General features: G+C 36.4%; 1 protein-coding gene across 8 annotated transcripts in view; it reads left to right on the plus strand.

Annotated features, from left to right (window-relative positions):
- The window catches only part of SYNE2 (spectrin repeat containing nuclear envelope protein 2), a 378879-nt gene that overhangs the window by 169247 nt on the left and 197585 nt on the right, over positions 1-12047 (plus strand). For all 8 annotated transcript variants that reach the window (XM_064292573.1, XM_064292575.1, XM_064292574.1 and 5 more), the window contains exons 33-35: positions 7696-7854; positions 8486-8647; positions 11300-11401. In XM_064292573.1, coding sequence (XP_064148643.1) covers positions 7696-7854; positions 8486-8647; positions 11300-11401 — 423 coding nt within the window. The remainder of the gene's footprint in view (positions 1-7695; positions 7855-8485; positions 8648-11299; positions 11402-12047) is intronic.

Here is a 12047-nt window from a genome sequence, read left to right on the forward strand (position 1 = left end):
ACCGCTTACTCAACTGTAAAGGCATGCTCACAGACGGTCTTTTTAAAAAATTAATGGCAACTGTAATTACTTTTAAGACACGTATAAAAATCCAAGCCTTTTTTTTTATGTTTAGAATTCTGTATCTAGTATGGTGTCTTAGCATGTGGACACTACATGCTAAGACACTATAGATTTGCTGAAATAATAAATTATTTGTATGGGAGATACAGCTGTTCTAGTATGCTGGAGTCTGATTCTTTCATCAGAAGCTTTGAACTGTCTGGCATAAGTAAATTTTAGTATCGATTTGTAAGTCTTCTCCTGATGTTGATATAACTTTTAGTGAATTTTGTGATGACTTAGGAACTGTCTTTAGAAACAGTCAGTTCCTATAGTATAATATATATCTTCATGATGCTTTGCACCAGTCACTGAAATATGATACCTCTGAGAACTTTTGTCCTTCAAAACCATAGAAACCTAGATATTTATCTAGAATATGGTGCCAAATTTCTACTCTCTTTAATGAAAGCACAAGTGAAAAAGTAAGACTAGAAGGCTGGAATATCAGGGGAATGTCAGAGTGAGCCTCATTTCCTTTATTTTGCGCTGTCCATTCACTGTAGAACAAAACCTATAGTTACTCTCTATATGAAGACGTACGCTTTCTCGTCCTTTCTTTTCTCTTCACCCACTTGTAGTTTGTGCCAATGTAACCACAAAATTCTTTGCATTCAAAAACATTAGGATATAAATGTATGTGTTTATATATATATATGCATATGTATTTTTTAATTAAACCAGCATTTATTATGGCCCAGCACAAAGCCCTGAACCAGGAGAAAGAAGACCTGGGTGTGAATCCCAGCTCTTCTGATGTATCAGTCAGGATTCAGTCAGAAGACAGAAGACTATTTTAAATATTTTCTTTCTTTTTTAATTACATAAACTTTTTATGTTGAGATAATTACAGATTCGCATGCAGTTGTAGGAAGTAGTGCAGAGATATGTACTCTTTACTGAGTTCCCCCAATGGTAACATCTTACAAACTGTGGTAACTGTCACAACCAGGACATTGATTGTGATACAGAACGTTTCCATCACCACAAGGATTCTTCGTGTTGCCATTTTATAGCCACATCTACTTCCCTGCTGCACCCACCCCCTCCTTTACCCCTGACAACCACTAATGTTTTCTATTTCTGTAATTTTGTTATTTCAGGAACGTAAATGATTAGTTTTTTGTTTTTTGCTTTTTTCACTAAGCATAATTCTCTGGAGAGCCATCAGATTGTTGCATAGGTGAACAGTTCATTTTTGTTATTTTAATTGCTCAGTAGTATTGCATGATATGGGTGTACCACAATTTGTTTACCTGTTCACCCATTGAAGGACATCTGGTATTTCCAATTTTTTACTGTTATGATAAAGATACTAACAGTATTTGTGTAGAGATTTTTGTGTGAACATAAGTTTTCATTTCTCTGGGATGAATGCCAGTTGCAGGATTGTATGTTAACTGCATGTTTAGTTTTTAAAGAAACTGTCGAACTTTTCCAGAGAGTGGCTGTAGCATTTTACATTCCTACCAGCTATTTATGAGTGTCTTAGTTATCTAGTGCTGCTGTAACAGAAAATACCGCAAGTGGATGGCTTTAACAAAGAGAAATTTATTCTCTCACAGTCTAGGAGATTATAAGTACAAATTCAGGGTGTCAGCTCCAAGGGAAAGGCTTTCTCTGTTTGTCGGCTCTGGAGGAAGATCTTGTCCTCAATCTTCTCCTGGTCAAGGAGCTTCTCAGGCACAGGGACCCAGTGTCCAAAGGACACGCTATGCTTCTGGTGCTGCTTTCTTGGTGGTGCTTGCTTCCTTTTATCTCTTGAGAGGTAAAAGGTGGTGCAGACCATACCCTAGGGAAACTCCCTTCACCTTGAGCAAGGGTGGTGTTCCAATCCTACCCTAATATTCTTAACATAAAATTAGAATCACAGAATGGAGGACAACCACACATGGCCTAACAAAGTTGATACACAGCTTTTTGGGGGGACATAATTCAATCCATGATAATGAGTTATACAGTTTCTCTCCATCCTGTCCAGCATTTGGTGGTGGTACTATTTTTTAGTCATGCTGATAGGCATGTAGTGATCTCTCATTGTTGTTTTTATTTGCATTTCTCTAATGCTAATGATTTTGATCGTCTTTTCTTGTGCTTATTTGTTATAGATCTATTCTTTTTAGTGAAATGTCTCTTTATGTCTTTTGCCTGTTTTCCAATTGTATTTTTTTTGTTTTGTTTTTGACTATTGAGTTTTGGGAGTACTTTACATATTTTAGATACTAGTTCTTTATTGAATATATGTTTGGAAATATTTTCTCCAAAATTGTAGCTTGTCTTTTCATCCTTTTAACAGGTTCCTTTGCAGAGCAAAAGTTTTTAATTTTGTGGCAGTTCAGTTCATCAATTTTTCCTCTCATGGGTGTGCTTTTGTGCTCTCTCTGGTAATTTTCTTTGCTCTAAAGTCTACTGTATCTGATACTGTTACGAAACGAGGGTTCTTGGCCTGTACTGTTAGCCATTTGAAATAAGATGGACGCCACACCACCAGGTGCAAGGGAAACAGGAAGTGGAAATTTATTGTCTGTGCAGACAAGGAGCAATGTGGGTTCTAGTGACTATAAGGCCACGTGTTCCCTGTCTAAGGGGGCTGGGGAGCTTTTTGTTCCCACTATCGTCGGGGGTTGGGTTTGGTTCCCAGAACTCTCCACCCTTAGCCCTCGCATGTCCATACTTGGAGGTCTGAATATTAAATCATCTTCTGTTGGATGTGCATGTAGTAGGACCCCTAGCTTCTAAAATGGAATCGGTGAAATCATAGACTGGGAAACATCATTCTTTCTGGTGACAGTCAGGGCCAGGGTGGGTTGAAGGACCTGATCATCATCTTCAATCCATGCATGCTTCAAGGTGTAGCTTGGGCTAGTTCAGTGGATGGAGCCACTACCTGCTGTGACTTCCTGAAAAATGTTGCTCAAAACAAGCTTGTGGTTAGCAAGACAAAGAAGAGGGGGAGAAGGGATGCTGATTGGGATTCTTCCTTTTGATTAATGTTGCATGAGACACATTTTTTTTTCATCATTTTACTTTTGATTTGTCTAAATCATTGTATTTACAGGGAGTTTCTGTTTTTTTTTTTTTTTTCTGGTAGATACCATAATTGAATCATATTTTTAAATCTACTCGGAAAGTCTCAGTATTTAACTGGTATATTAAAACTATATTTAATGTAATTATTGATATTTTAGATCTTAAGTCCACCCTTTTTATCCTGTTTGTTCTCTTTTTAGTTCTTCTGCTTTCCTGTGGATTACTTGAATAATCTTTTTAGGATCCCATTCTGATTTATATATAATGTTTTTTAATTTATATCTGTTGGTTTAGCTTTTTCTGTAGTTGCTGTAGGTATTACAATACACAGACATAACCTATCTCAGTCTACTGGTATTGTCATTTTCTCATTTTGAGTGAAGTATAGAAAACTTACCTCTTTTTGTATCCCTTTAACCTCTTTAATTTATAATGTAATTGTCTTAAAATTTTCCTCTGCATACATTTAGAACTACAGCAGACATGTTATAATGTTACAGACCCAACAACTAATGCCAAACGTGAAGAAATTGAAGATTTTTACCAACTTATGCATTCTGAAATTGAGCAAACATGCAATCAAGATTCATTGATAATTACTAGAATTCGAAAGTTGGAAACAAAGAAGGATCAGTAATTGGAAAATATGGCCTTGGTGGTAGAAATGATGTGGGAGATCACTTGATAGAATTTTGCAAGACCAATAACTTATTCATTGGAAATACCCTTCTTCAACAACATAAACAGCAATGATACATGTGGACCTTGCCAAGTGGAATACACAGGAATCAAATCGACTACATCTCTGGAAAGAGACGATGGCAAAGCTTAATATTATCAGTCAGAACAAGGCCAGAGGCCGACTGCAGAACAGACCATCAATTGCTCATATGCAAGCTCAAGGTGAAGCTGAAGAAGATTAAAACAAGTCCACTAGACCCAAAGTAAAACCTTGAGTATATTCCATCTGAATTCGGAGACCATTTCAAGAAGAGATTTGACACACTGAACAGTAATGACCAAAGACCAGACGAGTTGTGGAATGACATCAAGGACATTATACCTGAAGAAAGCAAGAGGTCATTAAAAGACAGGAAAGAAAAAATAGACCAAAATGGATGTCAGAAAAGGCCCTGAGATTTGCTTTTGAACATAGAGCAGCAAAACCAAATGGATGAAATGATGAAGTAAAAATGCTGAACAGGAGATTTCAAAGGGTAGCTCAAGAAGACAAAGTGTTATAATGAAATGTGCTAAGACCTGGAGTTGGAAAACCAAAAGGGAAGAACACTCTCTGCACTTCTCAAGCTTAAAGAACTGAAGAAAGAATTTAAGCCTTGAGTTGCAATATTGAAGGATTCTACAGGAAAAATATTAAATGACACAGGAAGCATGAAAAGAAGATAGTAGGAGTATACAGAGTCACTGTACCAAAAAGAATTGTTGGACATCCAACCATTTCAGGAAGTAGCATATGATCAAGAACCAATGGTGCTGAAGGAAGAAGTTCAAGGTTTGCTGAAGGCCTTCATGAAAAACAAGGCTCCTGGAGTTGACAGAATACCAATTGAGATATTCAACGAATGGATACAATGCTGGAAGCACTCACTCGTGTATGCCAAGAAATTTGGAAAATAGCTACTTGGCCAACCAACTGGAAGAGATCAATATTTGTGCCTATTCCAAAGAAAAGTGATCCAATAGAAAGTGGAAATTATTGACCAATACCATTAATATCACATGCAAGTAAAATTTTGCTGAAGATAATTCAAAAACGGTTGAAGCAGTGCATTGACAGGAAGGGAACTTCTAGAAATTCAAGCTGAATTCCAACGAGGATGTGGAACGAGGGATATCATTGCTGATGCTTCTTAGAAGTGAGGATGGCAAGACTTCATCTCACATACCTTGGACATGTTATCAGGAGGGACCAGTCCCTGGAGAAGGACTTCATGCATGGTATAGTAGAGGTTAAGTGAAAAAGAGGAAGACCCTCAGTGAGATGGATTGACACAATGGCTGCAACGGTGGGCTCAAACATAGCAAACGATTGTGAGGATGATGCAGGACCAGGCAGGGTTTCATTCTGTTGTACAAAGAGTCACCATGAGTCGGAACTGACTCGGTGGCACCTAACAACAACAGCAACCTCTTTCGTTTATAGTGTAATTGCCTTGAAATTTTCATCTGCATACATTTAGAACTATATCAAACAATGTTACCATTTTTCTTTAAATATAATTTAGAAGACTCAAGAGGAGAGTAAAGCCTATCACGTTTACCCATAATTTTGCTTACCATGTTCTTTCTTCCTTCCTGATGATCCAATATGTTGTTTCTTATCGTTTCCTTTCTGTTTAGAGAACTTCCTCTAGCCATTCCTTATGTCAGGTCTGCTGGTAAGAAATTCACTTTGTTTTCCGTCATCTCAGAATATCTTGATTTCTCCTTCATTCTTGAAGTATATTTTTATTGGATATAAGATTTTGGGTTGACAGCTTGTTCTTTTCAACACTTCAAAAATGTTGTGCTGCTTCCTTCCAACCTCCATAATGTCTTGTGAGAAATCCACTGTTACTCAAATTGTTTATCCCCTAAAGGCGTGGTGTCATTCTTTTGGATGCTTTTAAGAATTTTTGTCTTTAGTTTTCAGAAGTTTGACTCTGATGTGTCTCCCTCCATGTGGATTTCTTTTGAGTTTATCCTTTTTGCTCAACTTCTTCAATCTGTAGATTTATGTCTTTTGCTAAACTTTAGTACTTTTCAGTCATTATTTCTTTGAATATTTTCTCTGCCCCAGTTTCTTCCTCCTGAGACTTCAATGACATTAATGTTGGATGTTTTTATAGCCCCACAGGGTGCTGAATTTGTTCTTTTTTTTCAGCCAGTTTTCTCTGTTTTTCAGATTGTATTTCTCATTTTTCTGTGTTGAAGTTCACGGATTCTTTTCTTTTTCCCCTCCGTTCTACTGTTAAGCCCATGCATTGAGTGTTTTATTTGATTATTATATTTTCAGTTCTAATATTTCCATTTGGATGTTCTTTGTATCTTTTATTTCATTGCTGAGCCTTTTTTTTTTTTTTAGTTTCAAAAGTGTTTATAATGCTCATTGAAACATTTTTCTGATGGCTGCTTGAAAATCTTTTTGAGATAATTTTAACCTGTCTCTCCTCTTGCTGTTGGCATCTTTTGATCATCTTTTTTCATTCCACTTTAGATCTAAGTGGTTTTTGGTATGATGAGTGGTTTTCTGCTGAAAACTGGACATCTTGGATATTGAGTTATGAAATATGGATCTTATTTAAACCTTCTGTTTTGGCCGGGTTTCTGTGACACCACTCCCTCAGGGGAAGGCTGGGTGCTGCCTCATTACTGCCAAATGGGGGTAGAAGTTCAGCATCCCCATCTGGCCTCTGTTGACACCCAAGGTGGGAACTCCTTGTTACTGAGAAGGGGTAACTGTTGGTTCCTAACTTGGCATCTACAGACTCCTCCTTAGCTGCCTATTTACTGCTCCCTATGTGGCTTCTACTGATACCACATGGGGAGTAATCTGTTACTACCCTGGTGTGTAATGGTTAAGTGCTACGGCTGCTAACCAAGAGGTCAGCAGTTCAAATCTGCCAGGTGCTCCTTAGAAACTCTATGGGGCAGTTCTACTCTGTCCTATAGGGTCTCTATGAGTCGGAATCAGCTCAACGGCAGTGGGTTTTTGGGGTTAGCAGGGATGAAAGTCTCAGCTCTACTTGGTCTTTTCTGATACCACCCTGGTGATGTGGAATGTGGGATTGCCTGTTACAGCTAGGTGGTGGTGATAGTCTGGGTTCACCACTCAGCCTTTGTAGTATAGACAGCAGTTGGTCCACAGTTTTTTCTGTGGTATTTTACTCTAATGAACATGTATTTACTAAATGGTTTGTTTTGCTAGGCTGCCTCTTTTTGGTCTTTGTCTGGAAAAAGCAAACATTTGTTGGGGCTTTTTTGGGTTGGCATTTGTTGGTGTTTCCAGATTGCCACTCTAGCGCCTTTCTGAGATATTTAAGGCAAAAAGAAAACCGAGGGAATTCACCACTATCGTTCTTAAGGAGCTGATGAACTTAACCATCTCCCTTCTTTCCCTCTTTCAGAGTATTCTTATGTTTGTTTCATATATAATGTTCAGTGTTTTTAGTGGGAAGGCAGAGAAAAGTATGTCTACTCCATATTTCTTCTTAGAGGAATCTAGGAACTTTAATTTTTTTGTGTGATTAAATCGTGGCTTTTTTGGGTGAATCTCGTGTCACTTGGACTAGAAACACGACTTGAAACCATTATAAATATTTCATCATGCAGAGTGGGAAGATATTTGGGTTTAAGATTTACATTATACCAGATGGTTATGATTCTAAAAACTTTTCATGGAGAAAGTAGACTAATCAAATCCTGCTTTAAAGAAGAATAATGTAAGAAGGAATTATTCTTTGTTATGATGTTGTGTTTACACTGAATAACTAATAATAAAACTGTAGTTCTTATCAGCTTGTCTTCAGTGTATCAAAAATACGTTTCCTATGCTTTTTACAGATTGAAATTGTCAAAGAGGAATTTAATGAACATTTAGAAGATGTAGACAAGATAAACCAGATCTGCAAAAATCTGCAATTCCACCTAAATAAAATGAGAACCTTTGAAGAGCCGCCTTTTGAGAAAGAGGCTAATGTTATTGTGGATAGATGGCTTGATGTATGTGATAATTTAATTGAATGGAAATTCTGTCTATTTTAGAACAAACTTATTTTTCGTGTGTGTACCTTTATCTAATTTCAAAATTCAGAAATGATTTTTGTGAAAAAACATTCAAATAATATAAAATGTATAACTTAATGAGTAACTCCATAGTTAGGCACTGTTAGCCAATGGGTTTATAATTGTCTCGGTGTAGAAATATACACTTATTTTATTTAAAAATTAATAGACTAATACATTACACACCCGTGCAGGATATTGACATTTAATATTAATTTAACATATTTTTGATCAAGTAGTGTGTGGTATATTTTATGAATTACAAATTAAGGATTTGTCTGCATTATACCTTCACCTCAGCTTTATAAAACAGTTTTTTAAATTGTGTTTTAGAAATTAGGGCTAGAGCTTTCAATTACATATAAGCTGCAGCAAATCAGGTAAAAAAAATTTGTAGGAGAAAGGAGTGCATGGTAGGCTAAAGGCAAATTCTTTTGTTGATGTATAAAGCACATTATTTACCTCATAATGATAAACTAATATTTTCTTTTAAAATACTGTTTGGCTGAAACAATGTTTTACATACTTCTCATCCTAAATGTGATGTTTCTATTTTTAATTATGGTAGATAAATGAGAAGACAGAAGACTACTATGAAAATCTTGGCCGAGCTCTGGCTTTGTGGGACAAACTTTTTACTTTAAAAGATGTCATTGATGAATGGATTCAAAAGGTCCATCAAAGATTGGAATTACATGCACTGACAGAAGAGGAAAGAGAAGGGCTGAAGGTAATTTATAGAGATAAAATAATATGCTTTTTCATACAAAGCTGACATTTTAATATTGAGTTTGCTTTTCTGCAGAGAGTAGAAAAATCACAAGAGAATCTTTTATTCCTTTCATTGTCCCTTGAGTGGAACTTGAATCCTTTATCTTTCCTTTTGTGATATCCAGGAAGATGTTAACAGGGATTCTTAATCCAGAATCCACAGACACCCAGGGGGTTCATGGATAAAGTCCTTATTTTCACAAATGTCTAACTAAAATGTAGTGTTTCTTTGGATTGTGAACATAGGTAGCAAACAGTATGATCAGCATTATATGTGACTTTGTTACCAAGAGAAATCACACATATTTTTGAATCAGAATCCACTTGTTGCAGCTATTATGAAATTATGGTATTTAGTCGATTTATTGCTAGTCCTTTTTATTTAAGGTGTTAGTAGAGAAATCTGGATATTACTAAATCACAAGTTACTCTTTTTTGTATTTTGGTAAGTGTGACTCATTTTAATAGTTTTCCTTTGTAATTCTACAAAATTTGTTTTCATTTTTAAAATATCCTGAGAAGGTGGTCAACAGACTTCTAAAGGGGTTCATGGCACAAAAATGGTTAACTCCTAGCGAAATGAAAAATTATTCCCAAGAGAGATCAGTCTAGATGCCAGAGGTATGCAGACTTTTTCTTAAAGAGTCTGACAGTAAATACTTTAGGCTTGGGTGCTCTTTGCCCTTTGCCCTTTGTTGCAACTGTTTACTCCTACTATTGTAGCATGAAACCTTTCATAGACAATGCATAAATACATGAAACTAGCTGGATTTCAGTAGAACTTTATTTATAAAAACAGGGTTCTGGCCCACAGGATTTAGTTTGCCGACTCTTGATCTAGACCACAGTTATGGAAAACTTCATTCATATTTTGAATTAGCAGTGCCTCAAGAAGATTTTCTCAAAGCAGAATATCTGCATCTTGACAAAGCTTAAAAATCCAGTTTTTTTAAATAGCAAGCACAGGCTTTGGCAAAGTTATCTCCTTTAACTGTTGGAAGAATTCTGATTGCTTGTGTGTTTACATATTATTTGTTTGGACCATATACACCACTGTTTTGATAGGTAACAAACTGTCAGATTTTGGCAGTTTATATGGTTCAATGTAATATAAAAATGTACGTGTGTGTGTATGCATGATGGCTTTACAGTGTGCAGTGCTGATGCTTCCAATATCATTTTTTTCCCTAATTCTTGCCATTTTATTCACTTTTAATTCACATATCCATTTTTATGCATTTGGGAAACTTTTTCAAAATTGTGGAGACTTATGAGTTTCCTTGGCATTTAATAATGGTTATGAAGTAAAACTGTGAATTTTTTTTAAGTATAAATGAATCAAGACTCACAGCCTCTTAAATTTGTTTGAAGTACGGGTTGTCTGGGAGTCCCTGGGTGGTACAAATGGTTAAGTGTTCTACTACTAACTGAAAGGTGGGCAGTTCAGACTCACCAAGAGGCATCTTAGAAATAAGGCCTGGCAAGTTGCTTCCAAAAGCTCACAGCCTGGAAAACCCTATGGAGCAATTCTGCTCTGCGCACACGGATCACCCTGAGTTGGAATCGACTCAACAGCAACTAACAGCAACAACAGGCTGTCTAAAAACCTGAAGTTTAGGATTATAAACTTTCAGCCTATGGGCTGTTTTCTGCCAGAGCGTATCTGTGCAGTTTAGTCAGTTGTCATCAAGTCAATTCCAACTCTTGGCAACCCTGTGTTCTCAGAGTAGAACTGTGCTCCCTAGGGTTTTCAGTGGCTGAATTTTCAGATTACCAGAGGCCTCTAGATGAACTTGAAACTCTACCTTTTGGATTAGCAGCCAAGCTCTGTTAACCCATTTGTACCACCCAGGGACTCCAAGGCATAGTTTACATTAACATGTCTATGAAATTTAGTGCCCTTAGGCAGGGCATGCATTCTCCTTTGGCATGGGCCTCACCCCTCTCTATTGTCTTGTTAAAAAAATAATTAAAACATAGAGTTTATTTCAGCATTTATTCTGTGTGCATATAGGGAGACCATTCTGTTTCTAAAAATACAAATGGCTCAGTGTAGGCTAGTTACCATGAAGTTTTCTTCAAAGAGGGAGTAGAATAGAAAATCAGCCTGGGTAATTTTAACATGATTGATTGAACCATGCCCCCCTCTAACTCAGATCATTTGACATCAGATTGCCAGGTGGTCTCTGGGCTCCTGGCAATCATTTGCACGAATCTTTAGGTGTAGCCCAGAAGTTTTAAAATGATGAAAGGTACCTCAGCTATTCAGGAAATTCTAAGGGTTATCACTCAGGAAGCAAGGGAAATCACCTTAAGTTACATTCTTTGCATTAAACTCTGAGCTAGTTTATGGTTAACAAATGTCTTTGTCACAAACGGGGTTTGCAAAGACTTAATCACTGTGTCAGACTGTCTTATAGCTGAACACCTCACTCAGTTATAACATTTGCCTGATCACTGGAGGCACTTGGATTTGTTACTCCCGGATTGCTGTCAAAAAGAAAGTGATGGGGGAAATTCAAAAGCCTGTTGCAATTTCTACATGTGAACTACAGTAATCATAGGTACCAGAAAATAAAATGATATTTATCTTTTAAATTATGTGTTTTAGGAAGAGTTATGGGTCCAAGAACAAAAACTTCCAGATTTTTTTGCAAGAGTAGCTGAAATACAATTTCTACTTCAAACCAGTGAAGTACCTCTTGAATTGCAGGTAAGAGAATTTTTCTTTAAAAAATCCCAATTGAAGCATCTTTATATCCTCTAAGCAGTGTTCTTAAACCATAAATTCTAAACCTGAAGCCTAACATAAAATTAGGATCATTATTTAATTCACTTTTATTGGATCCATATAGTAAGTCCAACCAACTTTTTTTTTTTTTTTAATATTTGGAAGAGTTTATTACATTTGCTCCATTTTAAGAGTGATTAATATTGTAGTTTTTGCATTGTTTTATCTTCATTTCACTTATTTTATAGGCTTGCTGTATAGAAGGGAGATGTTGCTCATTCTCCCATATAAAACAAGGGTTTCTTCATGAAGAGCCTTGTCCCCTGGGTGTAGGAAAGGAGAATATGACTCAAATGACCCTTATTTTAGTAGCTAGATGGATAAATGGAGAGATTGACTTGTTTCATTTTGTTTTGTAAAGATTTTGTTATAGTTTTATTTAGATCAAGTTATATGTGGATTGAATACGTACTCTGGAGTTAGACTTTCTGGGTGAGGTCCTGATTTCTGCCACCTACTAGCCTTGTGACCTTGGGCAAGTTATTTAACCTTCTTTAACCTGTTACCATTATGCTGTACACATACTAAACACTCGATGAATGCTGGCCTTTGTTTTTTACGTTTTAGT

The sequence above is a fragment of the Loxodonta africana genome, chromosome 10, assembly GCF_030014295.1.
Source record: "Loxodonta africana isolate mLoxAfr1 chromosome 10, mLoxAfr1.hap2, whole genome shotgun sequence".
NCBI lineage: Eukaryota > Metazoa > Chordata > Mammalia > Proboscidea > Elephantidae > Loxodonta > Loxodonta africana.